The 24,140-nt window shown below is 41.2% G+C and overlaps 3 protein-coding genes and 1 long non-coding RNA gene across 6 annotated transcripts in view; 3 read left to right on the top strand and 1 right to left on the bottom strand.

Annotated features, from left to right (window-relative positions):
- LOC113746335 (uncharacterized) overlaps positions 1 to 5,984 on the bottom strand; it is a 40,889-nt gene extending 34,905 nt beyond the window's left edge. The window contains exon 1 of the long non-coding RNA XR_003462760.1: positions 5,873 to 5,984. This is a non-coding gene — a long non-coding RNA (uncharacterized LOC113746335). The remainder of the gene's footprint in view (positions 1 to 5,872) is intronic.
- htatip2 (HIV-1 Tat interactive protein 2) lies at positions 2,619 to 7,102 on the top strand. Of its 2 annotated transcripts, XR_003462759.1 has the most exons (8): positions 2,619 to 2,783; positions 3,833 to 4,022; positions 4,119 to 4,226; positions 4,346 to 4,483; positions 4,571 to 4,632; positions 5,894 to 6,113; positions 6,385 to 6,463; positions 6,503 to 7,102. XR_003462759.1 is itself a non-coding variant. In XM_019268043.2 (7 exons), the coding sequence occupies exons 1-6, from the start codon at positions 2,668 to 2,670 to the stop codon at positions 6,108 to 6,110; spliced, it is 831 nt and encodes a 276-aa protein (XP_019123588.2). In that variant the 5' UTR covers positions 2,619 to 2,667; the 3' UTR covers positions 6,111 to 6,113; positions 6,385 to 7,102. The 2 variants fall into 2 exon arrangements, 1 of the variants encoding a protein (XP_019123588.2); XM_019268043.2 differs by having other exon boundaries at positions 6,385 to 7,102.
- An 817-nt stretch (positions 7,103 to 7,919) lies between these two features.
- Positions 7,920 to 9,746, top strand: LOC113746334 (uncharacterized). Its single transcript, XM_027281567.1, has 3 exons — positions 7,920 to 8,072; positions 8,147 to 8,208; positions 8,305 to 9,746. Exons 1-3 carry the CDS (start codon positions 8,050 to 8,052, stop codon positions 9,588 to 9,590), a joined length of 1,371 nt encoding a protein of 456 aa, XP_027137368.1. The 5' UTR covers positions 7,920 to 8,049; the 3' UTR covers positions 9,591 to 9,746.
- A 4,482-nt stretch (positions 9,747 to 14,228) lies between these two features.
- LOC104939670 (beta-1,3-galactosyltransferase 1) lies at positions 14,229 to 18,249 on the top strand. 2 transcript variants are annotated; one of them, XR_002042511.2, is made up of 3 exons: positions 14,229 to 14,362; positions 15,521 to 16,813; positions 17,935 to 18,249. XR_002042511.2 is itself a non-coding variant. In XM_019268044.2 (2 exons), exon 2 carries the CDS (start codon positions 15,554 to 15,556, stop codon positions 16,649 to 16,651), a length of 1,098 nt encoding a protein of 365 aa, XP_019123589.2. In that variant the 5' UTR covers positions 14,229 to 14,362; positions 15,521 to 15,553; the 3' UTR covers positions 16,652 to 17,426. The 2 variants fall into 2 exon arrangements, 1 of the variants encoding a protein (XP_019123589.2); XM_019268044.2 differs by lacking the exon at positions 17,935 to 18,249 and having other exon boundaries at positions 15,521 to 17,426.
- The last annotated feature ends 5,891 nt before the right edge of the window (positions 18,250 to 24,140 follow it).

The following is a 24,140-nucleotide window of genomic DNA, read 5'->3' as shown; positions in this document are numbered from 1 at the left end:
TGCATCAATGCATCACTGCTTCATATTACATATAGTGTTCCAAAAGGTAATTCTGACTTCACGTGACGTGTGGCAGAACAGCAGTGACAGACATCAAATTATGCAATGCTGAGGAGACGCAGGAGAGACTGTGACTGAAGTCTGAAGAATGTGAACAAGCCAACTCTTTATGATCCATACGTCCTTTAGTGCAAGCTAATCAATGGACAAATTGACCACTGACCACCATTGGTATTTCCACCTCCAGCGGCGGAGCTCTAAAAGGAAATTGAACCACGTTTCTGCCACGCACCCACTGAGGCATAAGCCTTCTTACTCCAACTTCCTGTCTGATCAATGTGAGAGACAATGACTCAACAGGTGTGACAGACAGGAGCCCAGCGGCAGCTTTCCTCCCCACAGCTAGGTCCAATTAGCACCCGCGGCTAAGGAACAAAGAGGCGACATTTCATTTCAGCAGAGTGCCAGTTTAAGGCCTCTTCTCTCTGCCTCGGCCTCTTTTCTTTCTGTCCCTTACTGCTGACATCTTTAAAGGATCATCCCTGGCTCCATCATATTCTATTAAATTGGGTCGATGCCTTGTGTTCCAGGTGGCAGGGGTGTTAAAAACATGGGGCGTTGATGAATTCATTGCATGTGACTGCACTTGCTTTCTTTGTGTGGAGGTTCTGGCTAATGAAATCCCCTGAAGGTCTGACTAAAGGCGAAGGGTTCGCTTCACACTCCGGGTTCAGGCTGGAACAGCTGGCTACACACAAGTGCTGCCATCTTAGATGACTTTTCAACTTCATGTATGCTAAAATAAGTTGCATTAGGACTTTATGCAGCGCATGATCTGTTAACAGCTTTCATCGGCGTAAAGAAAGACACAGTAAGGATCTGGAGAGTCTTTCTGCTGACATTTGTATGGTCTGTCTCTGGTCTATAGGGTCGGTTCAGACTAATGAAGTCTAAATAATGTTGTGACTCCAAACGGAGAGGGTGAACTCTTAGTTTGGGAGTCAGTCTTTAAAATAATAGCATTTCTTCCTACATAAGCGAAAGATACCATTTAAAATCTCTTAACTCAGAGCTTGCCGTTTGGATATAATGCCATCATGAGAGCTGTATGCAAGAGCAATGGGAGTGCTACCTAACAATACTGTATATTGCCATTACCATGACAAGCAAAGAAACGCTTTTGAATTTTTATTCTTGTAACTATGTACAATTTTGAGGTACTTTAATGTAATTGAATATTTCCATTTTCTGCTACTTTATACTTCACGACAATTTAAATGCTTATTTACTTTGCAGATTCAGATTAATATGAAATATCATAACCAACAAATATGTATAATTATTGGTTTATTGAGCTACCCAGCTGTATATAAAGTAATTCAGATTAAATCCCACCTTTATCATCTGCAACATTGAATGCATCAACAATTATATTTCAATATACATAATTCTGAAATGTGCCTCTCTCGTTTGTAAGTACTTTTACTTTGATATATTTGGAGGATACCAGCAGTAGCAAATTTTGAATGTAGGTTTCTGCTATTTTTACCTAACTGTAACAAGCTTAACTATCTTAATGAGGATGGAAGAAGAACCGATACAGATGGCCTAGAGTTAATTCACTCTGTTTAAGAAGTGCTTTAATTTAATTCAGTACCTTTCCAATATAAAACTATACCGAGTGTGCAGAAATGACAGAAAGCATAAAATCCCGAATAAAGACCTAAGACATTTTAAAACAGCACTAAAAGATGTGTATAAATACACAAAGTTGTATTCATGTCCTATCATGCTCATGACTCCCCTAAAGGAGAAGATTTATATGATTAATTTCATATTGGGAGATAATGTTGAGTATGAAACCTTTCATGAAGAACAAGCCCACTAATTAAAAATAAGAAATGATGTAGCTGGACACTAATTATGTGGTAATAAGGCTATGCAGAGTGGATGAAAGATTATTATAAAAGGGATTTTCATGGGCCTTCAAACTGAAAGTGCACATGAGCTGTCCATAAAAAGGCTCTCCATCACTTTTTGGGTTCACTACATATCAAATTAAATTATTAATTAAAATATATAATTAAGAGTCTTTTTGTTACCTTGTGTCGTCTTTTAAGTGATAATTCATATTTTTCCTTCAGCCAATCAACCGAAGCAGGAAGAGAGTAGTGATGTGTCGGTGAACGAGCCGGTTCAAAGAGCTGGCTATTTTAAGTGAACCGGCTCACACCCGAGAGCCCTTTATTTTTTATTTTTTTAGGTTTATTATTCATAGGTTTTTCCATCTTCTGCTTTGTGTAGCAATAACAATTAGATTAGTGTATTTATTGGGTGGTTTCAGAGAGTTACGATGGTGTGTAAAAAGAATGAAATCAATTGGCTACACCAATTTATTGACATTCGAAAATGTTTTTTTTTTTTTTTTGAATACATAGAAAGGATGTATTGAATAATTTAAATGATATATGCGTACACGTACAAATCATAGGTCAAAACAGAGTGAATTATATAAGAAGGTATAACTGGTAAGCAGAAAGATCCGACTCTTTTTGGTGAGCTCAAATGATCCGACTCCCTAAAAAAGAACCGAACTTCCCATCACTAGAAGCGATCACGGCTGCACGACAGAGATGAAACCAGGAAGTGTGTCTGCTCCGAGGTGTTATGAAACTCCCGGTAACCAGTTTGAGCAAAGTCACCGGGATCCTGACCGTCATAATCGTTCTTATTGCGGCGGGGTTGAATTATTTCGACGATCCTGAACCGGTTAAATACCAAAGGTAACGTCACACGTGCAGCCGAAGCACAGCTGTTCGTCCAGCTGTGAGCTCGGTGTGTTAACGTGAGTCAGTGTATGAGCATGCATGTAACCAAGAATCAAAACATCAAGCCAGATCCCTTAAGAAATCTGTCAATTTCAAGTCAACTCTCTTAATGTTGCTGCTTTATTATAATTTAACATGAAACTAGGTCTGGATTTTTAATTATAGGCATGTTCTCATTAATTCCCATTTAATACCAACATCTAATACACTCAGCGCCGGTCCTGGCCACATTTGCGCCCTGGGCGACTGCAATATTCAACAGCTTCAAAGAGTTATGTTATGTGATGCATTTATAATTTTCAAACAAAGTCAGGACTTGATTTTGAATTTATATATATATATCCATCTTGTCATTAATTTGGCACCCAGTTAATACCAACATATAATACACTAAATTGTTGCTTGGAGGGAAACTGACTGAGTTAGAATTAAAAGGGTGAGCAACAACAACCAGGATTTTGAATTATATATCCATCTTCTCATTAATTCCCATTTAATACCAACATATAATACACTAAATTGTTGCTTTGAGGGAAACTGACTGCAATACTCAGTAGCTTCAAAGAGTTATGTTATGTGATGCATATTTAGAATTTTAAAACAAAGTCAGGACTAGATTGAATTTTTTATTATCATATATATATATATACTATATATATATCCTATATATATCTATATATATATCTCATCTTCTATTAATTCGACACATATTTCACCAGTTAAACAGTTTTTTTATTATTGCTATCCACCGAGGTCGACGGCGATCAGAACCTTATGGGAAATGCACAATTCAGTAGCTTTTATGTACCCAGGGAATGTTTCTCTATATGTTTCTTTGGATAGTCAAAAGGACGAGCAAAGCCAAAGTTATATATTTCACCCATTAAATAACATAATATTAGGTTATTTAAAAACAATGTTTGCCTCACATTTGCAAGATCTACCAACATGAACTATGTTTGTTGGATTTAAGCTGCTAGGTTAATTCTGTTTTTGGCGCACAGCATGACTGAGGACGCGAAGACTCTGGAGGAAAACTTCAGGCAGCAAAATAAAAGCTGTTTCATCCTCGGCGCCTCTGGAGAAACAGGCAGGCTGCTGCTCCAAGAGCTGCTGGACCGCAACATCTTCTCCAAGATCACGCTCATCGGACGGAGACAGCTCACATTCGAGGGCGAAGCGTACGAGAACCTGGTTAGTTAGTTGGTTGGTTGATTTTTTCCAGCCAGTTCACTTGGAGTTTGCCATGTTGAGACATGACGTTTCTTCTTCACGCCGTTTTGTCTGCAGGCACAAGAGGTGGTGGACTTTGAGAAGCTTGACGACTATGCTGCAGCCTTCCAGGGTCACGACGTCGGCTACTGCTGTCTTGGGACAACCAGAGCGAAAGCAGGGGTTGTAAGTTAAACGTTATGAATCAAATGTTGGTACTTTAACAGGATTTTGTGGGCGGTCCTTAAAGGGTGGCTCGATGACATGCTGAGGCCACCCCATATTTCTCCTCTGTTTTATTCCAGGACGGATTCATCCGCGTCGATCACGACTACGTGCTAAAATCAGCAGAGCTCGCCAAGTCCGGAGGCTGCACGCAGTTCCACCTGGAGTCGTCCAGAGGGGCCGATAAAAACAGCAACTTCCTCTACCTCAAAGTCAAGGTGTAATGTTTATGTCATCGAACACATGCCACATCCTGAAGTCTTTTTCTTCTGTGTCTCATCAACATGAACTCGATTTCTTTGCAGGGACAAGTGGAGGCAGATATCGAGGCGCTGGGTTTTGACAGATATGCCATTTACAGACCGGGGTGAGTGACTCATTTTATCATACACACTTCCACACATATGAGATGAGAACATTTGTCCCCAAACATACATAAATACACGTACAACATTTGCACGCATGTACCGAGATGATGCCTCTTGCATCTGAACGTGCGGTAAGTTCGGTTAGACAAGCCCGCTACAGGAAATGACCCCAAAACACACTTAATTATGGTAACGTGGGGATAGATTATCAAGTCCCAAAGTCACAAAGTACATTTTCCTTTGAGGGCTTTACAATCTGTACAGGGAGTGACACCCTCTGTCCTTGAGTGAGGAAAAACTTGCCCACAAAAAACCTTTAACAGGGAAACAAGGTGGAAGAAACCTCAGAGGAGGGATCCCTCTCCCAGGACGGACAGACGTGTAATACAGAGCAAATCAACACAAACATATTGTACAATCTAATAACACCTGATAGCTGCTGATAGTTTGTAATGCATACGGAAGCTGAGGCTGATGTTCAGATTTTCAGAGAATGTGATCGTGTTTTTGATCCACCCTTGTGCCATTTTTTAGGATCATAAAAGTGTAGTGTGAAATTTTAATGTACCGATCTACCAGAAAACATCTGATTTCATCCTTTTACATGATACAAAGTGCTGACTGTACAACCCCATTTTTTAATTTGATGCCAGCAACATGTTTGAAAAAAAGTTGGACAGCAGCGAGAAACGCCAGGAAAAGTTGTGAATGTGTCACAGTGAATGAGGTTAACCGGCAGCAGGTTGGTAACATGACTGGGTACAAAAAGAGCATCAGAGAAAGTCTTTGTGAAGTAAAGACTGGGAGGATTTCACCAGTTTAAGAATAATGTTTCTCTACAGGAGAAGAATCTGTGCAGGGCATGATATCATTTAACGATTCAGAGAATCACTGTGAACAGACATTAGATGGTCCGCAGACGTCACACTTCCCAAAACCATCGAACTCGACCACGCAAAGAGGAAACCGGATATAAACCAGATCCAGAAACGCCGCCGCCTTCTGCAAACCTGAGCTCATTTAAGACGGACTGAGGTGAAGAAGGAAACTGTCCTGTGGTGTGACGAGTCAAGATTTGAAATGCTCCAACCTCTTTTAACATGTAGCTGGCATCAAATTCAAATATAATCTTTCAAAAACTTGTTGTACAAGTGTCGATCTACCAAAGTAATTCAGGTTTGACATGTTGAGCATCATGTTGTTGTGATCTGCCCAATACAATCTCTAAATCATCGATACCTTTGTGTTTTTCTCCATCAGGGTTTTGTTGGTAGACAGGCAGGAGAGTCGCCCCAGTGAGTGGGTGGCCAGGAAATTCCTCGGCGCCTTTTCTGCCATCTTTCCTACGTCCATGTCCGTCCCGATCCAAGCGGTGGCCAAAGCGATGGTGTCAAACACTCTGCTCCAACCCGAGCAGAAGACGGAGATCCTGGAGAACAAAGCCATCGGCGCTTTGGGAAAGAGTTCAGGGAAATAAGAGGTGAGAAAAATATCTGTTTACACTGATGAAATGACAGCATGCACTTTAGTTTCTAAGATTGCTGCTTTGTAAATATTGGGAATTTAATTAATTAGATCTGTCTTATTTATAAGCAACCACCACTTAATGTGTTAATCTTTCACTTCAAGGTAATAATTCATGATCAGATGATAACGATTTTCAAAATAAACTCAGAAACATTTGTAGGTTAACGTAGCTCTTTCTGTGTGTTCACTGACTTTATGTGTGACCTTTATTATTTTATTTTCAGATCATTTCAGCCGACGAAGAGACGAAACCTTCTTCACATCGTCATTATATCAAAGCAGAATGTACATGAATTTATCCAGGAACTTTGTAACTGACAGGAAAAACCAAATGGTGCTTGACTGTAGTGGATCTGCTTGACTTATATTTGGGTTTTTATTTCTTCGGTCTTGAATATTGTCATATTTTCATCAGGGAACTATTGATTGATTTCACATGTTCACCATTTGTGCTGTGAGACGACGCACGAACAACTGCCTTAAAGTTTATTCTGCACTACAATAAAAAATATATTTAATGTTTTCATTAAATTATTCTAAATACTTTGCTGTGTGATGCTTCCATAATGACTGTAACCAATATAATATCTATTATCTGTGTGCAAGTATAAGACGGATGTGAACATATGATCCATTATGTCTTCTTTGGTTCATTTCTTTAATATTCAACTCTTCTTTTTATTTTCTGTTTTCACTTCTGTGTTTACTTTTTTGTATAAATCATGCTGAAATTGTATTTTCTTTATCTTATTGATGAGTTTATTCAAATTGCCTTTTTTGTCGTTGATCTAGCAGCACCCCCTTGTGGCTCAATGTGGTTATACCCAATGTGCTCTCAAAAGGTCTCCACCCTCTCTTCTCCACCTTGCTGCTGCAGGTCACTTACATGATCGCATTTCTTCTTTAAGATCTCACACACTTAATAAAATAATTATAAAAGTGTATACAATGTGTGGCACCACAAAGAAAAGTATATAAAATAAAACTATAAAGTTAATGATTCATTCATTTAATTTTCTTTCCACCTCTACCTTTCCTTCTAAAACAAGTCAATGAGTCTGCTGTGAAAAAACCCTGATAGATGAAAGATGTTCATGGAGAAGTTTGGGTAAAACGTTATAAATAAAGTGTTCAGGGATATTCATTCATTCCCTTCAAGGATCATGACTTCGCGTTGTCACACTTAAATGCACCCTGCAGCTGGGAGATGAAGTCTAACACTAACTTTACTTTCAGACAATAATATAGAAACAGCCTTAGTACCTGTGAAGAAGAGGAGTTAGAAATTCAAGGCACTTTAATACGAGCTCTGATCCATCTTTACATACAAGAAGAATCGTCTCGCTGCCACTTTTATTCTGAGTTTTTTGCTTTCTCATGTGGAAACTTGAAGTTAAGGTATCTCTCTACATGTAACCTAAAACTCTTCCCTTGTTTTCCAGACACAGGATGCCTCGACAAACTATTTTTAACTAACTTTTTTTTAAGTTAATGAATCTATCTAAAGTAATCTTTGTACTGTAACAGCCCAGTTTTATCCACAGTGAAACAAAAACAAACATGTCTCCAGCTTTCAGCCTCCAACACAATCAGCTTCTATAAAGTATGCTGCACATTTCATCGAAACACAGAAACAACATCATTTAACTCACAGGAAGTGATAACTGAGCCAGAGAGTTGATCTGGAGTAAAAACACAGCACCTCCTCTTCTTCTCCTTGCAGCTTTAAGTGGCAGCCATCTTGGCCATGTGGTGATTAGTCCAAAATGAGGAACAGCTGAGTTGATCTGAGTTTAGAAATAGTGGTCCAGGCCTGCACTACCTGTACTAACAGGTTAGTTGTAGCCTGGTTTGCTGTTGGGTATGGTGCTGCTGACAAAAGCTTAACAATGAGCCCTACAGATCGCTTGAGGTAAACTGTCCTGTTCACTGAAATATACTTTGCAGTCTTGATGATCTGAACCTGTGTTGCGCTTTTCTCTGCAGGCTGCTTGTGCTTTGTCTTTGGCTGCTGCACGTTGATGTAAATTGCGAGAATACCCAGAAAGGTACTGAATGATCTGTCGATTCACAATATACTTTTAATGTAACCGAAGGGTTAGTTGACCTGTGCAGGATCTGGCAATGTGTTTTTGTTTCAATAGGTTATGTCCTCCGTGCCCAGGACGGACTGGTTCCAACGGGAGTCCGCAATGACGAAGGAAACTATAAAAGATGGCGTGAACCACGCATCTTCAGGATCCGTACAGCTGGTTACAAGAAATCAAATGTGAACAGAGGGCAGAGTGCTCGAGAAGATCACACCACCGACTCTGAATCATCACACGTTCAAAGCCATTCTCCCGTTATTCCAGAGACTCAAAACTTCCCAAAAGGCCAAGTCAACCGTTTAAAATCTGGCTTCAACTCGGCCTCACCTGCACAAGGACGCAGCATTGTGGTGAACAACCGCTCTGGAAACAAGAAAATTCATCAAGCAAACTCTGATTCCACACGAGTATTTCAGGTTCCTCTCTATCGCAGCAGAACTAAGATGATGGGAGGTTTTTCACCTGTTCAGGTAGACAGAGCTACCGAGTCTCTTAAGATTGACATAAACCCCTCCAGAGCAAACACATATTCCTCACAACCACAGGAGTCACGTCCCGCAACCAGGCCTGAAGTGAGTAGATATCGCCCTGCTTATGTTTTCCCCAGAAGCTTTAATCATGACCGGGCAAACGCAAAACTCATAAACCAAAAGACAGATTCTGTTGTGAGCAGTCCCGCGAGAAACCTTGACAAACTGATGTCCCATCCAACATGGAGCCCCAGGGTCTACAGCGGTGATGTGACGCCTGGAGCAAGAGGATACGCTCATGTCCGCCATGTCAAGCCTGGTTTTGATAAAACACGGCCCCAACTTAGTTCTGCTGCAAGTGGAAAGTTCTTGGAAACTGGTCACGGTGATCCAGCATCAAGTGAGAGGCAGATAAATGTTAATCACAACTCCAGAGGAAGCCAGACTAGCAGCGGGCATCCTTCACCAAACAAAGCACAAATTCCCATCCAAGGCAAATTCAAACCTTTCCAAAGACTTCCCACTAACGATACTCATACCCATTCATCAGAAGGTGAACCGGCACCAACTCAGACATCTGCAGGGGCAAACCTTACGGCTAGTTTGAACTCATCAGTCATTCCTTCAGTTAGTGAAGAGTCCAGTAATAAGTCTGCTTCACCCATGCAGACAGAGGGCCAAGATGCTGAGCTTTTACTTCAAGCATCAAACCAAGAGGACCAGTCTGAACATTTGGCAGAAGTTGGAACTTCCTTGGAGCAAAACAAAACGGTTACAGTTGCTCCTCCGAAGTTGCGGCTGGCAGAAAACGTTTGGAAAGGTGACAAGGTTGTGACAAGTCCTCCAGAAACGGATCAGTCTGAAGTTTAACTTTACCCGGCAGATGCTGCTTTGGCAAATGTCAAAAATGGTGGCAACACCAGCAAGAAGGCACGTCTTTGTGGTTAAACGGATGACCCAGATTTTAAAAAACCTGCTTTGAGCTCTGCCACTTGTCCATAAAGGTTCTGACTTTGAATAAATAACATAAAAAAACATACTGTTTATTCTCTTGTCTTTACTCACTGAACTGAACTGATGGTTTGGAGTTTGTTTCTGAATAGTGATTTATTGTAAACACTTAAATCATTAGAGAACATTAACTGTAGATACTTTCACATCTTGATGTTGTGATGAAAGTTGTCGTCGTAGCAGCTGATTGAACAAGCCCTGGTTTTGTGTATTTAACGTAGTGTTGAAGTGGTGGATGGCGATTCTTCACTTAAGTAAACACAGCAATGCCACACTGTTAAAAATACTCCACGACATGTAAAAGTCAGAGCAAATTTTACTTAAGATATCAAAAGTATAAGCAGTCATAGTGCAGTAACATGTTCTGTCACTGTTTTGCTATTACAACTAATGTTTCTGCATTAATGTGTGTTGCATTTTACTGCTGTGGATGTTAACTGCTTTATATACTTTGGGGTATTTTAATCTCTTTAAGATGTTTGCAGCGTCGCTGTGCTGTGAGAACCACCGCTGCTTAAAATGTAAACTTCATTTCACAATTAGTACTCTGAAAAGTGACCTGCATTAAACCTGTGAGGCAAAAGTGAAGTAAAGTGAGTACACATCTGATTGGTCATTTTAACATTTGAGACGTGACTGATATTTAGCCAGGCTTCTGTTTTTCCTGCCTTGTTGTTTATGTTTTTTAACCACTTGGGGGCAGCATAGGCTGTCGCTAAACATAACCTCAGCATACATTCCTGAACAATGTCATCAAGATAATACAGTCAAATATGACATAAGTCGAAATCAGCTTTGCTGCCATTGAATGAAGCGGCCAAGACCTCTGCTTTGCCTTCCAATATTCCCTCAGTTTCACATTTTTAATACCTAGGCATTGAAATATTTTCCTCTCTACATCATACTGTGAAGCACAATTATTCTGAGACACTGGACAAAGTCTTAGGTGATTTAGAAAGATGGGCCAGCCTGCCCAACTCACTTCAGGCTTGATTTCCACTGTCAAAATAAACGTAGTGCCCAGAATAAATGTTGTCAGCTCCATGGTTCCCCTCTCTCCCCCTGCTGGATACTGGGGTAAGCTTCATGCAGCTCAAGTTTCAAAATTCATATGGAATGGGAAGAGACCCCGCCTTAGATCTACCACTGTCCAGCGCAGGAGATTAGATGGGGGCCAAGCGGTGCCCAATTTTAAACTTTACCACTGGTCCTTCACGCTTAGGCCCCTCGTCACATGGTTTGACGCTCAGACAGCAGTGTCTTGGCGTGCAATGGAAGAAAGAATGGTGCACCCGTGGTCTTTGGCAGACGTTTTATTTGCAAATATCTCTGCACGGCAGAGTCGTGACCTATCTGATACAGGTCTGGCACTCAGTGGAAAGGGTTTGTGATATGTCTTGCACTCTCCAGTCTTTAATAATAAAGGTTTGCTGATCAGGGGGAGACCTGTTACCCTCAATGGGAAAAGGGAGGGATAAAATTTTTGGGTGATATTTTCTTTGTGACTTTGGGCTATACAAATGAAATCTGATTTGATTTGATTAAAAACCCCTGGCACTTTCCTCCACATGGTGTGGGAGTGCCCCCCTGTTGAATGATTTTGGCAGCACTCATATCAGAGACCTTTTAGCAAATGAACTTTCAGCATTTCAAGTTCCTGAATGTCGGAAACGTGTTTTGTTAGCAGGATTAATAGCTGCTAAGAAAATAATCGCAGTACGCTGGAAGCCCCCTCACACTTTGACCATCAGACAATGGGTTCTAACTTTTCTAGATGTTACGTCTATGGAACTGTCAACAGCCCGTATGAATGGGGCCAAAGAGGCGAATGTGAATATATGACTCACTACGGCTGAAGCACTGAAGGGCTCACTTTGATTCTTGTGGTCTATCTAGAATATCATAGAAAAGTTTACTTATTTCCATAATTCAATTTAAAAAGGTTAAACTTTCATAGATTATAGATTCAGGGCCCACAATTCAAACGATTTCAAGTATTTATTTGTTTATTCTTACATATGAAAACAGGAATTCAAAAAATTAGAATACTGTGAAGAAGTCACCATTTACTTCTCAGTTTTTGCTGAAAAAAGAGAAAGAAATTAGGATCACATCAAACCAGTCAAAATGTGGTACTTTCTAAACGATATGTCAATGTTAAATACTTGGTTGGGAACCCCTTTGCCTTAATCACTGCCTCGATGTGCCGTGGCATTGTGTGGGAGTTATGGAAGCCCAGATTTCCTTGATGCTTGCTATCAGATCTTCTTTGTTTCTGGGTCTGGTGGCCCTCATTTTCCTCTTGATAACACACCATAGATTCTCAATGGGGTTTAGGTCTGGCGAGTTGGCTGGCCAATCAAGCACTGTGATGGCATGGGCATTAAACCAGGTTTTGGTGCTTCTGGCGGTATGGGCAGGGGCCAGGTCGCTTCCTACGTTGGCTCAGGCTCAGAAGTGGCTTGACCCGAGGAACCCGACAGTTGTAGCCCATCTCCCGGATACGTCTGAATGTGGTGGTTTTTGAAGCTGTGACTCCCGCCTCATTCCACTCTTTCCGGATCTCTGCCAGATTCTTGAATCTTCTGTTTTATAATCTGCTGAAGTCCACGGTCATCTCTTATGCTGGTGCATCTTTTCCTGCCACATTTTGCCCTTCCACTAGACTTTCCATTGATATGCTTGGACACAGCACTCTGTCCGGGGGTAACGGTATGTTCGGAGACTTTCCATTGATATGGGGGTAACGGTATGTTCGGTGAGTGTACATCAGTATTTCTTGACGTGTAAATCTTCACGTCTCATGACTCCAGTGAGACTCCTGAGTTAAAGTGTTGTTAAAGAAGAGGGGATGAAAAGTGGTAAACATAATTCCTGTCTGACATCAGAAATGAAAATAGGCATATTATTTCCCAAAGTTTTTCTGGAACTTCCAATATAGATGTAAACTAATTAAACTAACTTTTTCCAGGAGGGAGTGAAAGCTGGAAGAATCCAAACAATCTGAAAGACCTGAAAGAAGAGCCAGATGCAATAAAGATTCCCCATGAAAGACTGGCCTTGTCCCAGAACTCCCAGAAACAGCTGTGCAGCTTTTCATACATAAGAATACTCCCAAATATTATCAGCACAAATGTACCTCAGAACAAAGGCAAACACCACAAGAGTCACGTCCACACCACCACAACCAGGCGAAGTGAGTACATATCACCCTGCTTATGTTTTCCCCAGAAACAAAAGTAAAAGTACTCTGAGGTAAACACAACACAAAAACATCTGGAAAGTTGTTGTTGGACCAGCATGGCCTGAGAAACAGGTTCACTCAATATCAAACTACAATGACTTTATTTAGTACCACAGGCAGGAGACAATTAGGAAAAGGATTAAAAACATAATTGCTTTTACAGCTCTACTTTTACACAGAAGAATATTACTGCACTGGAAATCCCTCTGTCTAAGGACAGAGGGCGTCACTCCCTGTACAGATTGTAAAGCCCTCCGAGGAAATGTACTTTGTGACTTTGGGCTATACAAATAAAATTTGATTTGATTTGATTTGAAATCCAAAAGCCAACCTAAAGTGTCTTTGTGGCTGAGCGCCTGATGCAATTCATACAACTAGAAAAGATTAAATATATACTCGGGGCCTCCTTAGTGTCACTGAGCAGCAGTGTCACTTTATAGTAAACGGTGTATGTTTAACCTATGATTAATTACTTTTTCTTTTGAGTGTCCCTTTTGTTCATTAATGGGTGTGTGTGTGTGATTTGTGTGTTCAAGGTAGTTCAAGGTAGGTACAAAAAAAAAAAAAAATGTGAGCATTGTTCCTTTGTTCAGAGTTTGTTTGTTTTTTCTGTCTCCCCCTTGTGCTATGTATGTGTATTGCCAATGCTCAAAAAGGGAAGCTCAAATGAAGTTCACCTGTAAAGGTTAGAGCGCATATTAGGTGCACTCTGAATTTTCATCCGAATATCCCAAACTTGCAAATATAAAACCTCTGTGTGTAATCTAATCTAGGGAAGCTGGAAACAAAATGCAATCACATGTCAGAAAACTTGAAACATGATGAGAACAATATAATAAAGTGAAAAGAAAGACAAAGACGTGCAGTTCATGGATCTGTAAATCAACTGTAATAAATATAATAAACACCATAAACTGAATTGTAGATAGTTATTTTAATATTCTTACTTATTATTTAAAAAATAGACTCAAATTAACAACTTAACTGCTTCAGGAAATGACGCTTTCCCACTTGTCTGACTGTTAATATATAGTTAGGCCAGCTTTGCAGTTTATGTTTTGCATCCTTTACATTTTCACACCTTATTCATACTACTTTACCCACTTTTTTAATTCTTCATAGTCCTTCATCTGCTTCCTACTCCAGCTCTACTGGTTGCTCCACTGGAGCACATCTTAAATATTTGTTTTTAGCAAACAGTTTTTTGCCCAGCCCACATATGTGACTCAGTGTCTCTGACGTCTCACCTCTCAGGTAGTCTGTCTGTATCGGGGTCGTCAAGACTCTTCTTCAGCATTTGGATTTCAAGACAACGCCATCACCATTTCCTGGATCATGAATAAAACTGAAGCGACGACTCTAATGTGGATTTAAATGAACTAAATGGGTAAGAAGTCCTCGTTAAAGTGATAGATGTTCACCCTTGTGTATTCATGTGTGTCTGCGTTTGTGAAGCTTGCAGTTTCAGTTTTGTTTGCAGGTTGACACAGGATAAGTGTTGCAACAGTACAGTAGTATATTGCATGTTGTATGAGTAGGCGGTCAGCTCAGCTAATAAAAAGATTTAAAAAAAGATATACTACACTACATAAAGATATGAAAATTGAGTATTGTGTTAAAGTAAAGTACATAGAAAAGTGTTGCACAGTATCAAGTACTAGTCATGGTTGATTTTTGCAGACAGCAATGTCTTTTATGTCTGGTGGTACATGCAGCCATGCTCCTGTAACATCTCCTATGTGATGTGCACATCATTGAATTTGAAGCTGCATACTCTGTGGCTCTTATTAGTTGCAGTTGTGTGTAAGGGGCGTGTGAACCGGTGGCTTAGGGTGTACATGCTCCTATAAACCTCCTTTTTCTGTGGAAGTTTAAGAGGACACATCATAACAATGAGCCTTTGGATGCTGCGAATCACACACAATCACCATCTCTTTTGTGCGTTCACTGAAACTGAAGTTGCTGAGGAATTCAGAGTCAGTCTTTAGCTCTGTGCTGCGGAAGAAATATACACTAACAACCCCCAAATCTCACATGCACTAACTTGCGCTAAAGCTGACACAGGCTGCAACACGTGGAAGTAACAGCTAGTAGGTACATAAAACTTATATTTCACAGGGCTGGTACCACAATCTCAACCTCTATTTCTTTATCAAACTGTAATTCATCGCAGTAAGTTAAAGATTAACTTTAGTATACCGGGCACTAGTGCTGAGCTGAACTTTGTACTCCTTGATTCTGAAGCCACATCATAAAATACATCGCTCGCAGGAATATCAATTTATGCAACAAATGTTCATTAAGACAGAAAATCAACAAAACAACATTTGACTATGTGTAATTAAAAGTGGGTTTGTTAAATAGCTGCAGGACTGATGAAGGAAGTGGGGACAGGTGAGGAAGCTGGTCAGGTGATGGGCACAGGAACAAAAGTCTGATGAGAGGGGAAGTGGTGTGAGGAAGTGGACAGAGAGGTCAACGATGCCATATGTTTTACTGTTTTACTGTGACCACTGACCTGATTTTTCTTTTTCTATCCATCCAGAGTGAAGACGTCCAGCACGAGGAAAATAAAAGAATGTTACAAAAGGGGACCATACTGTTGCTCTGTGTGGTTGTCTCCTTTTTACTGATCTTACTTGATCTTTATTTAAAGAAAGTTGGAATTATGATATCACGTTTTCACAGTTTGCCTTATAATGGTACATATAATTCCAGTGTTTCGGAAATGTATGACATCCCGGCAACTGTTTCACCATCTGTTTCAACCCCCGTCCCTTATAAATCTCCAGGACCGTATTTAGTGGAATACCCCTATGAGTACCACTTTGTTATCAATGAGCCAAACAGATGCGAGCAGGAGAAACCTTTCCTGGTTCTGATGGTTCCCGTGGCGCCCAACAACAGGGCGCATCGTGACATCGTCCGCAACACCTGGGGAGGTGAAAGCCCGGTACTGGACAAAGTGGTGAAGGTCTTCTTCCTGCTCGGGCTCCGCACTGGAGATGGAGTGGCGGAGCTCCAAGAACAACTGCTGCAGGAGAGCAAAGAACATCGAGACCTGATCCAGAGCGACTTCCTGGACTGCTACAAAAACCTGACCATCAAGACCATGGTGATGATGGAGTGGCTGGATAAGTACTGCTCCCAAGCTGCTTACGCCATGAAGATTGACTCAGACATGTTTCTCAATTTGCCCAATCTCATCAACATGTTGTCAGATACTCCAAAGACAAACTATCTGACCGGACTTGTGGCAAAAGGCTCAAGAGTCAGCAGAGATCAAGGATCTAAATGGTACTTACCTCGAGAGATTTTCCCTAAATCACGGTACCCACCTTACGCTCTGGGTCTGGGTTACGTTTTGTCTCTAGATCTGCCAAAAAAGCTTGTGGAGGCATCCAGACATGTCAAAGCTGTTTACATTGAAGATGTGTATTTGGGATTATGCATGCAGCACCTGGGCATCTTTCCCACCGAACCCCCAGAAGGGGGACAATTTCATGTCTATCCTGTGACGTACAGTCGCTGTGCTTACTCCAGGCTAATAGCCACCACTACGCATGAACACGTTGATCGTATGTCGGTCTGGAAAGACTTTAAAAGACCGGGCCTGTACTGCCGATCCCTCCAAATGACCCCAGAGCAGTTGGATATTTATGTGCCTTTCCTGTGACGTGCAGTCTCTTAGCTTACTCCAACACAAGTCGTGTCGAGACACGCCACAGCATTCAGGGAAGAAGAAGTGTGTGATCGGTTTTTGGGAGTGTGCTGTGCAGTAGCGCTGTGTCCCACCCCGAGTTTCTGCTCTGTTTACCTCTGACTTCAAAGAACCTGGGTAAGGCAAGGTGGCGTTTTAACATTTCGCCAGTACATTTGCAACTCAAATGATTTATCCCTGTGCCTTATCTCTGTTTAATAGTTAACTGTCTTGTTTCCTTTTTTATTTTACACCTGCCCGTGATTTGTTTGACCTGTGTTTGATAAGTCCTGTCTATTTAGTTCCTGGGTGTCCTTTGTTTCCTGGTCTGTCTGTTTCCGTGTTCTCTAGGTTTCTGTGTTTTTTGCCTTCGTGGATTTTTGTGTTGTTGCCTGGTTTTCCAGCCGCTTTCCGTTATTAAAGCAAGCTCTTGTTTAATTCCTGCGTCTGGGTCCATACCTGCGCTTCCCCACCCATCGCCCTATGTGACACTTGTAGCAGAAACAGCAGCCTTATCGTCGGACCGACATGTCTCTGCCTGTGGCCTCGCTGCTACACAGCACTAAACATTATGATGGAGTCGTCTCAGGTGGAATAAAAGCTTTCCATGAATGTCTGTGTAGATATTTTTGGCCATGGGTAACTAATCGTGACCATCTCAAAGTAATTCACTCAGTGGAAGGTTGTTATCAGTTTGGTACCTGGTCAAACCCGTCTCATGTTCGGGACACTGAAACAGCAATTTATTTTATTTATTTATTTTAAAACAATGGTTGTTCTGAAAGTATTTCCTGGATTTTTAGACTATTCACTAAACATTAAGATGAACAAATCGTTGCTATGCCCTATGTTGTGCCTCTCTTCCCAAATAGAAACAAAGACGTCAGTTTGCACAAAACCAAGATAAGGGGTTAAGCCGGGATATGTTGGTTATCCTGGCTAACAGCCAGGCTAATGTTAATCATAGTGATTCACCCGTATTTCCACCGTCAATCCTGTGAGGAATGAATGTGTTTTACAGCAGCATGCCCATGATCTTTCTAAGTATGTTCCATCATTATAGTAATTTCTCAGTTAATTTAAATCTTGGCTTGTTGGGCCGCCTCCTGTGCCAGTTCTATGACGTTCAACGTGTCAGCGCTGCTAGAATCCTGATGCGAGTGCGAAAATCAGAACAGATCACCCCCGTCCTTCATTCACTGCACTGGCTTTCAATCTCCGCCAGAATCAAGTACAAAATCTCTCTTCTCACCCATCAGTGCATCTACGGCAACGCACCCACCTACCTCAAAGAACTGCTTATCCCTCAAACCCCCACACGATCCCTCCGCTCCAAAAACTCAAACAATCTCTTCTGCCCGAGGACCAAACTCAGCACCATGGGCGACAGAGCCTTCTGTGCCACTGCTCCCCGCCTCTGGAACGCCCTCCCTGACCATCTCAGATCATCTCAGACTCTTGAAAGTTTTAAAAAAGGATTCAAAACTTTCCTTTTTTCCACATCCTATCGTATTTGACATGATTTCTTCTGTTGTGATTTGTTTTTTTTTGTTGCTTTGTGTGCATATACCTTGCGTGTGTATTGTAGCACTTTGAGATTTTTTTAAAATGTAAAGTGCATTATAAATTAAATTCTTATTTATTTATTAATTATTATTAATCTATTCACCTCATTTGTTCACTGTTTATACTTTAAAGTCACTTACCAACCTGCAAAATGTTCCTATATGTAATTTTACCTTGCTGCCAGGTCCTTTTATGGCCAGACAAGTTTTTTTTTTACAAAGAATAGAAAGATTAAATGACACATAGTGGATAATTGTTTGCACTTACTCTACATACTCTACATTTCCTGAGTAACATGCAGCTTTAAAGTAAAGTGTACAACAGTTGATTAGTGGACTTGAAAAGTATCTTCACCTGGCTTAACATAGCCGCGCCTTTTCATCCTGGCTCGGCAAACGTACAACCAGTTAAGCAATATAACACCGAGCAGAGGCCAAGCCGCACTTTGCTCACTCATCCTGGATTTCTTTATTCTTACTCTGTCTGTCGCAACACGTCTGAGAACTGGTTTGACTTTTTTTTTTTGGTGGTTGAAAACAAAAACAAAGAATTATCATCCGTTAACTGTTGAACTCATGGAATAAATCATCATGACATTAGTTGTTACATTACTTGAGCATGTGTTTTGTGTTTTTTTTTTTTTCACACATCATTACTGCTGTCCTTTCCATCATGGCAGAAAATGAATAAACTCCTTCATACGGCCTTCAGGTGTCTGTCCAGCCTCTGTATCATCTTTGGTGACAGTGTAAATAAATGTTTTGTTGTTCTGTTGTTATGCAGAGACACCAAGTGGACATTTTGTACACTGCAACTGAACAATGTGACAGAACCCACTCAATGAAGACCTTACAGTGTTGTATAATATAATGTGGGTATACTGGGACTTTAGAGACAGATTTCCAAACTAAAGACCAGTTACTCTAATTGGACGTGACTTGTCCAATTGGGGGCAAAGACTTTAATTAAGAGCTCAGTATTTTGATGGGGAATATCTGGAGAAATCCCGGTGGGCTTGTCGCTCTCTGGACCGATTGACCAGAAACAAGAGAGAGACAGAGAGAGAGAGAGATGTGTCGGTTGATTCTGTATCAACCCACATCACTCAATCAATCAGCAAAATGTAAAGAATTCACACAACAATCCCTCAATAACCTTCCACCCCATCCCATTACAAACAAAAGTACAACACAAACTACAGACAACCACAGCCACAACACTCTCGTCAGCATGATCATCAATGCAACATTAACAGTTAGTCAAGAAAGAGTAAAGGGCTTCATGAGTCAAAAGGTCCAAGGACACTTTTTATTTCTATTCCAATTCAGTAATGTGTCATAGTTTTCCAATAAATATTCCCCTTTTGCATCATCCTCTACTACCAACCCCGCGACCCTGTTAAAGTTCAAAAGTATGATTCACAACTAGGAAAGGTCACAATTACAGTATTTTATTTATCACAGTGGAACAAATTCATCAAGCTGCAGTACTCACATCGGACTGCAGAGGTCAAAGAAATCCTGTGAAACATTGTCAGTACAGTCGTTTTTACAGCAGATAAGATAAGATGAGATAGGCTTTAACGATCCCACACTGTCATAGTAGCTCATATACACAAGATAATTATTCACAAAGTCAAGTCTTGCTCGTGCCAAAGAGTCCGCCGCCTGCTGGGCGGGTGCCATGAAGGAAAAAGAAAGACATTTCCCACTTCCCAAGAGAGATACCTCTTCTTTTCTATCCTCTGCATCAAGCCCTCAGTCATCCCTGCAGGACCTGGACTGTTTTCCTTCCCAGTCACAGATGTGTGAGTCATGTGAAACTTCTCGTGTTTGCTTTTTGGCTGACTTTATTTTGCAGCCTCACATCATGCCCAAAGGGGCCGGAGTTTTCATTTAGGAAAATGTGTTGTTACGTCATATGTGAAGTTCACCCACTAAAAATGAATTGAAAGACCTCCGGTTTTGTCGTCCCACCTTATCCTGTTTGAACTCTGACGCACTTGGAGTATTTCATGTGAGAGTGAAAGACAAGGAGGAAGAGAGATGTGGTAGTGTATGGAGAAGAGTTCTGGACTTTCCCAGATTAATGTTAGCAGATAAATGTTTTCCTATTTTGGTTTGGGTGTTTTCTTAGGATTTCCTGACATATGATTATGTAGATTTTCTTTTTAAGATTTCAAGGTTGTTTCCCCAAAACCAATCACCTTAGGAACAAAACAGTGCCTGTATTGTGGCTCCTGGCCGATCATATTGTGTAAATCACAAATACTCATTCAAGAGTAGTCAACTTTGAAACAACTTTCGACTAAGCTAAACATTGAAAACAATTTTAAAAAGGTGTGTTTTTGATAGTGAGCAACAGCTACAGAAAAGGCTCTGTCATCCCAGGTTCGGTGCTTGGTTCCTGGAGGAACAGAGTCTGCAGGACGGATTGTGGGGATGGAGTAAATCAGTGAGGTATGAAGATCTGAGAGCGCACAGGACATATTTGAATGCGAGAAAAAGTGTCCAAGAAGAAGAAATGTGAGCACAAGCATGTGATTTTTGAGTTCAAGCACACATTTTGAAAGAAAGCAGCAGAAATCTGAAAAAATGGTGTGAGCGTGGGGAGAATAAATCTGAGCACGAGAAGGAGCAGTGTCACTGAAAAGGAATAAAATCACACTCTCAAACTGCAAATCCACGCTCTAGAATAAAGACAGGATCATTCTTCCATATTTATTGGTGTTGTTCGTGACTTGAGGTTGTTGAGTCAAAGTTGACTCAAAGGTTGCGACTGTGAAAAGAAGGAACGGGACAACGGATGAGGCAACAGACGGATCCCGTCCGTCCGTGAACCGTTCTTTTCCTTTTTTTACTTTTCTCTTTAGGAAAAGTACCTGTGGGCGCTGTGGGCATTGACTACAGGTGTCACATGCATGCTGTGCAACCAATCATGTGAGGATTTACAAGGAGCATACCACCAAGCAGGGACGGGCGGGGGTAGCACCGCTGAGACCATGACAGGAGACAAGAGGAGGGAGACACGCTGAAGTGTGGTGCAAAGATATATTATATTTTACACTATACCAAAAACATTTTGGTTTTATTTTTATCCTCTTCATCAGCACTCGTGACTCAAGACTGGTAAATCATGACTCAGGGTATTTTACTTGTGTTTGCGATGTTTCTGGGTGTCAACCTTTGGTGGCTTCCAGCCAATGGATAAGCGTAGCGTATCACATGATAAACTCTCATCCAAGAGGAAGCCAGAGGAGGAGGGACCTATGTTAATTCATACTTTAAATACAAAGGTTGCATATTTTAAGAGCTGTGTGATGATAAGCAGATTTTTAAACTTCATGGCACAGCAATTGTCTATTTTAAGACAGTCTACACTGGAACCTGAAACAAGGATGTCAGTAACTAATCTTAAGGGTTTCCAGCAATAGGAGTTCCCTTCGTGAGCTACTTCTGCATCAGTGGTTTCAAAAATAAGAATGATGAAATGTTGGTCTTCACAAATACTCATTCAAGTAGTAGTCAACTTTGAAACAATTCTCTAAAAACACAGCCAAACATTAAAAACAATTTTAAAAAGGTGTGTTTTTGATAGTGAGCAACATCCCAGGTTCGGTGCTTGGTTCCTGGATGGTGGAGTCTGGAGGAACGGAGTCTGCGGGACGGATTGTGGGGATGGAGTAAGTCAGTGAGGTAGGAAGATCTGAGAGGGCACGGGACATATTTGAATGCAAGCAAAATGTTTGTGTCCAAGAAGAAGAAATGTGAGCACAAGCATGTGATTTTTGAGTTCAAGCACACATTTTGAAAGAAAGCAGCAGAAATCTGAAAAAATGTGAGCGTGGGGAGAATAAATCTGAGCACGAGAAGGAGAATGTGAGCGTGGGGAGAATAAATCTGAGCACGAGAAGGAGCTGTGTCACTGAAAAGGAATAAAATCACACTCTCAAACTGAAAATCTACGCTCTAGAATAAAGACAGGATCATTCTTCCATATTTATTGGTGTTGTTCGTGAATTGAGGTTGTTTTTTTTTTTTTAATTATTTTTTTGGCCTTTTATGCCTTTTTTTTATTGATAGTACAGCTGAAGATAGACAGGAAGCAGAGAGAGGGGGAATGACACGCAGTAAATGGCCGTCCGATGCGGGATTCGAACCGGGGCCAGCTGCAGCGAGGACTATAACCTCTACACACGAGGCGGCCGCTTAACCCACTATGCCACCGACCGCCCCCGTGACTTGAGGTTGTTGAGTCAAAGTTGACTCAAAGGTTGCGACTGTGAAAAGAAGGAACGGGACAACGGATGAGGCAACAGGCCATGTCTGATTTGTCAACAGTTCAGTTGGAGGAAGTTCACATGATTTGTCGTCGGCGAGAGAGTGGAGTGGTCATCGGTGTAATGGTGGAAGTGGAGACCATGGTGGTGTTTGATGAAATACTACTCTGATTACTCCAGATTACTGCCAGATACTATGAGTAGAAAGTTGCACATTTGTAAGAGCTGAGTGATGAACAGCTGTCCAAAGTTTCATGACTGGGACGTATAAATGTATGTGTGAACAGGTGAATGTGATATGTAGCGCAAAAAACACCTCGAGTGGTGAGAAGATCAGCGATCTATTGACATTTTTCCCTTTACAGGTTGCCTGCAGGTAGAGATAACCCGGACGGACTGAGCCTTTAGGCTCTCTTCATCATCACCTACTCCCACTACACATGTTTAGCATTGGATAAATGGACGACGGTGAGGTGAGGATGAGGTGAGGGTCAGAGAGAGGAGCGGGTCCAAGCTGGCAGCTGCTAAGCAGGGGTAGGTGATCTAAAGCAGCGGTCCCCAACCTTTTCTGCACCACGGACCGGCCTTCAAGGTGTAGGGGGGTAAATACGACAAAATAAAATGATGTGACCGGCATAAAAAGGACTGTTTTGGGTTTGGTCGCTGAAGTAGCTTTCCAAAGACGTTTGTTTTCTACTCATTTTTGCTAGCTTTGAGGGCTTAACTGGGGTAACGTATCACGTGACCGAGACGAGCATCTTGACCTGTCTTAACCTGTGTCAAGAGGCACAGACGGATGTAATTGGGAAAGAATCCGGCCATTTTTAAAAATAAAACATTTATATATATATATATTTCTGTGCGGCCCGGCACTAAATAACCCACGGACCGGTACCGGTCCGCGGCCCGGTGGTTGGGGACCACTGATCTAAAGCACAGGGTCAAAAAACGAGGCAGGAAAAAACACAGGAGAACCAAGACAACACAAGGACTGTGAGTAGGAATCACTGGGAAAAGGAGCCTGACTAGATACCACGGAGGGAAACTGTAAAGATCTGGCAAAGAGTGAGTGGAGAACCGGCGTATTTCAGCAGAGTAATGACCAGATGAGCTTCAGGTGTGTGCTGCAGCAGCTGCCTCTTTGATTGTGCTGCTTAGCTTCAGATAAAACATTGTTTAAATGATTTTATATATTGTGTGTTTTTCAAAAGAAGAAAAGAAATTATTAAAAATAAACAAATCCTCTTCATCAGCACTCGTAACTCAAGACTGGTAAATCATGACTCAGGGTATTTCACTTGTGTTTGCGATGTTTCTGGGTGTCAACCTTTGGTGGCTCCCAGCCAATGGATAAGCGTAACATATCACATGTTAAACTCTTATCCAAGAGGAAGCCAGAGGAGGAGGGACCTATGTTAATTCATACTTTAAATACAAAGGTTGCATATTTTAAGAGCGTGATGATGTCACAATGAGCAGATGTCAAAACTTCATGGCACAGCATTCGTCTTTTTTAAGACTACACTGGAACCTGAAACAAGGATGTCAGTAACTAATCTTGAGGGTTTCCAGCAATAGGAATCCCCTTCTTGAGCTACTTCTGCATCAGTGTTTTAAAAA

This window comes from Larimichthys crocea, chromosome VIII (genome assembly GCF_000972845.2).
Source record: "Larimichthys crocea isolate SSNF chromosome VIII, L_crocea_2.0, whole genome shotgun sequence".
Lineage (NCBI taxonomy): Eukaryota > Metazoa > Chordata > Actinopteri > Sciaenidae > Larimichthys > Larimichthys crocea.
This window is presented reverse-complemented; position numbering and strand designations above follow the sequence as displayed.

Bases quoted from the DNA above. Each gene is read 5' to 3' on its own strand.
- htatip2 (XM_019268043.2), top strand. From the start codon at position 2,668: ATGAAACTCCCGGTAACCAGTTTGAGCAAAGTCACCGGGATCCTGACC. The intron at 4,023-4,118 runs GTTAGTTAGTTG...TTTTGTCTGCAG, and splicing joins GCGAAGCGTACGAGAACCTG to GCACAAGAGGTGGTGGACTT. The intron at 4,484-4,570 runs GTGTAATGTTTA...ATTTCTTTGCAG, and splicing joins TCCTCTACCTCAAAGTCAAG to GGACAAGTGGAGGCAGATAT.
- LOC104939670 (XM_019268044.2), top strand. From the start codon at position 15,554: ATGTTACAAAAGGGGACCATACTGTTGCTCTGTGTGGTTGTCTCCTTT.
- LOC113746334 (XM_027281567.1), top strand. From the start codon at position 8,050: ATGAGCCCTACAGATCGCTTGAG. The intron at 8,073-8,146 runs GTAAACTGTCCT...TTTTCTCTGCAG, and splicing joins AGCCCTACAGATCGCTTGAG to GCTGCTTGTGCTTTGTCTTT. The intron at 8,209-8,304 runs GTACTGAATGAT...TTGTTTCAATAG, and splicing joins TTGCGAGAATACCCAGAAAG to GTTATGTCCTCCGTGCCCAG.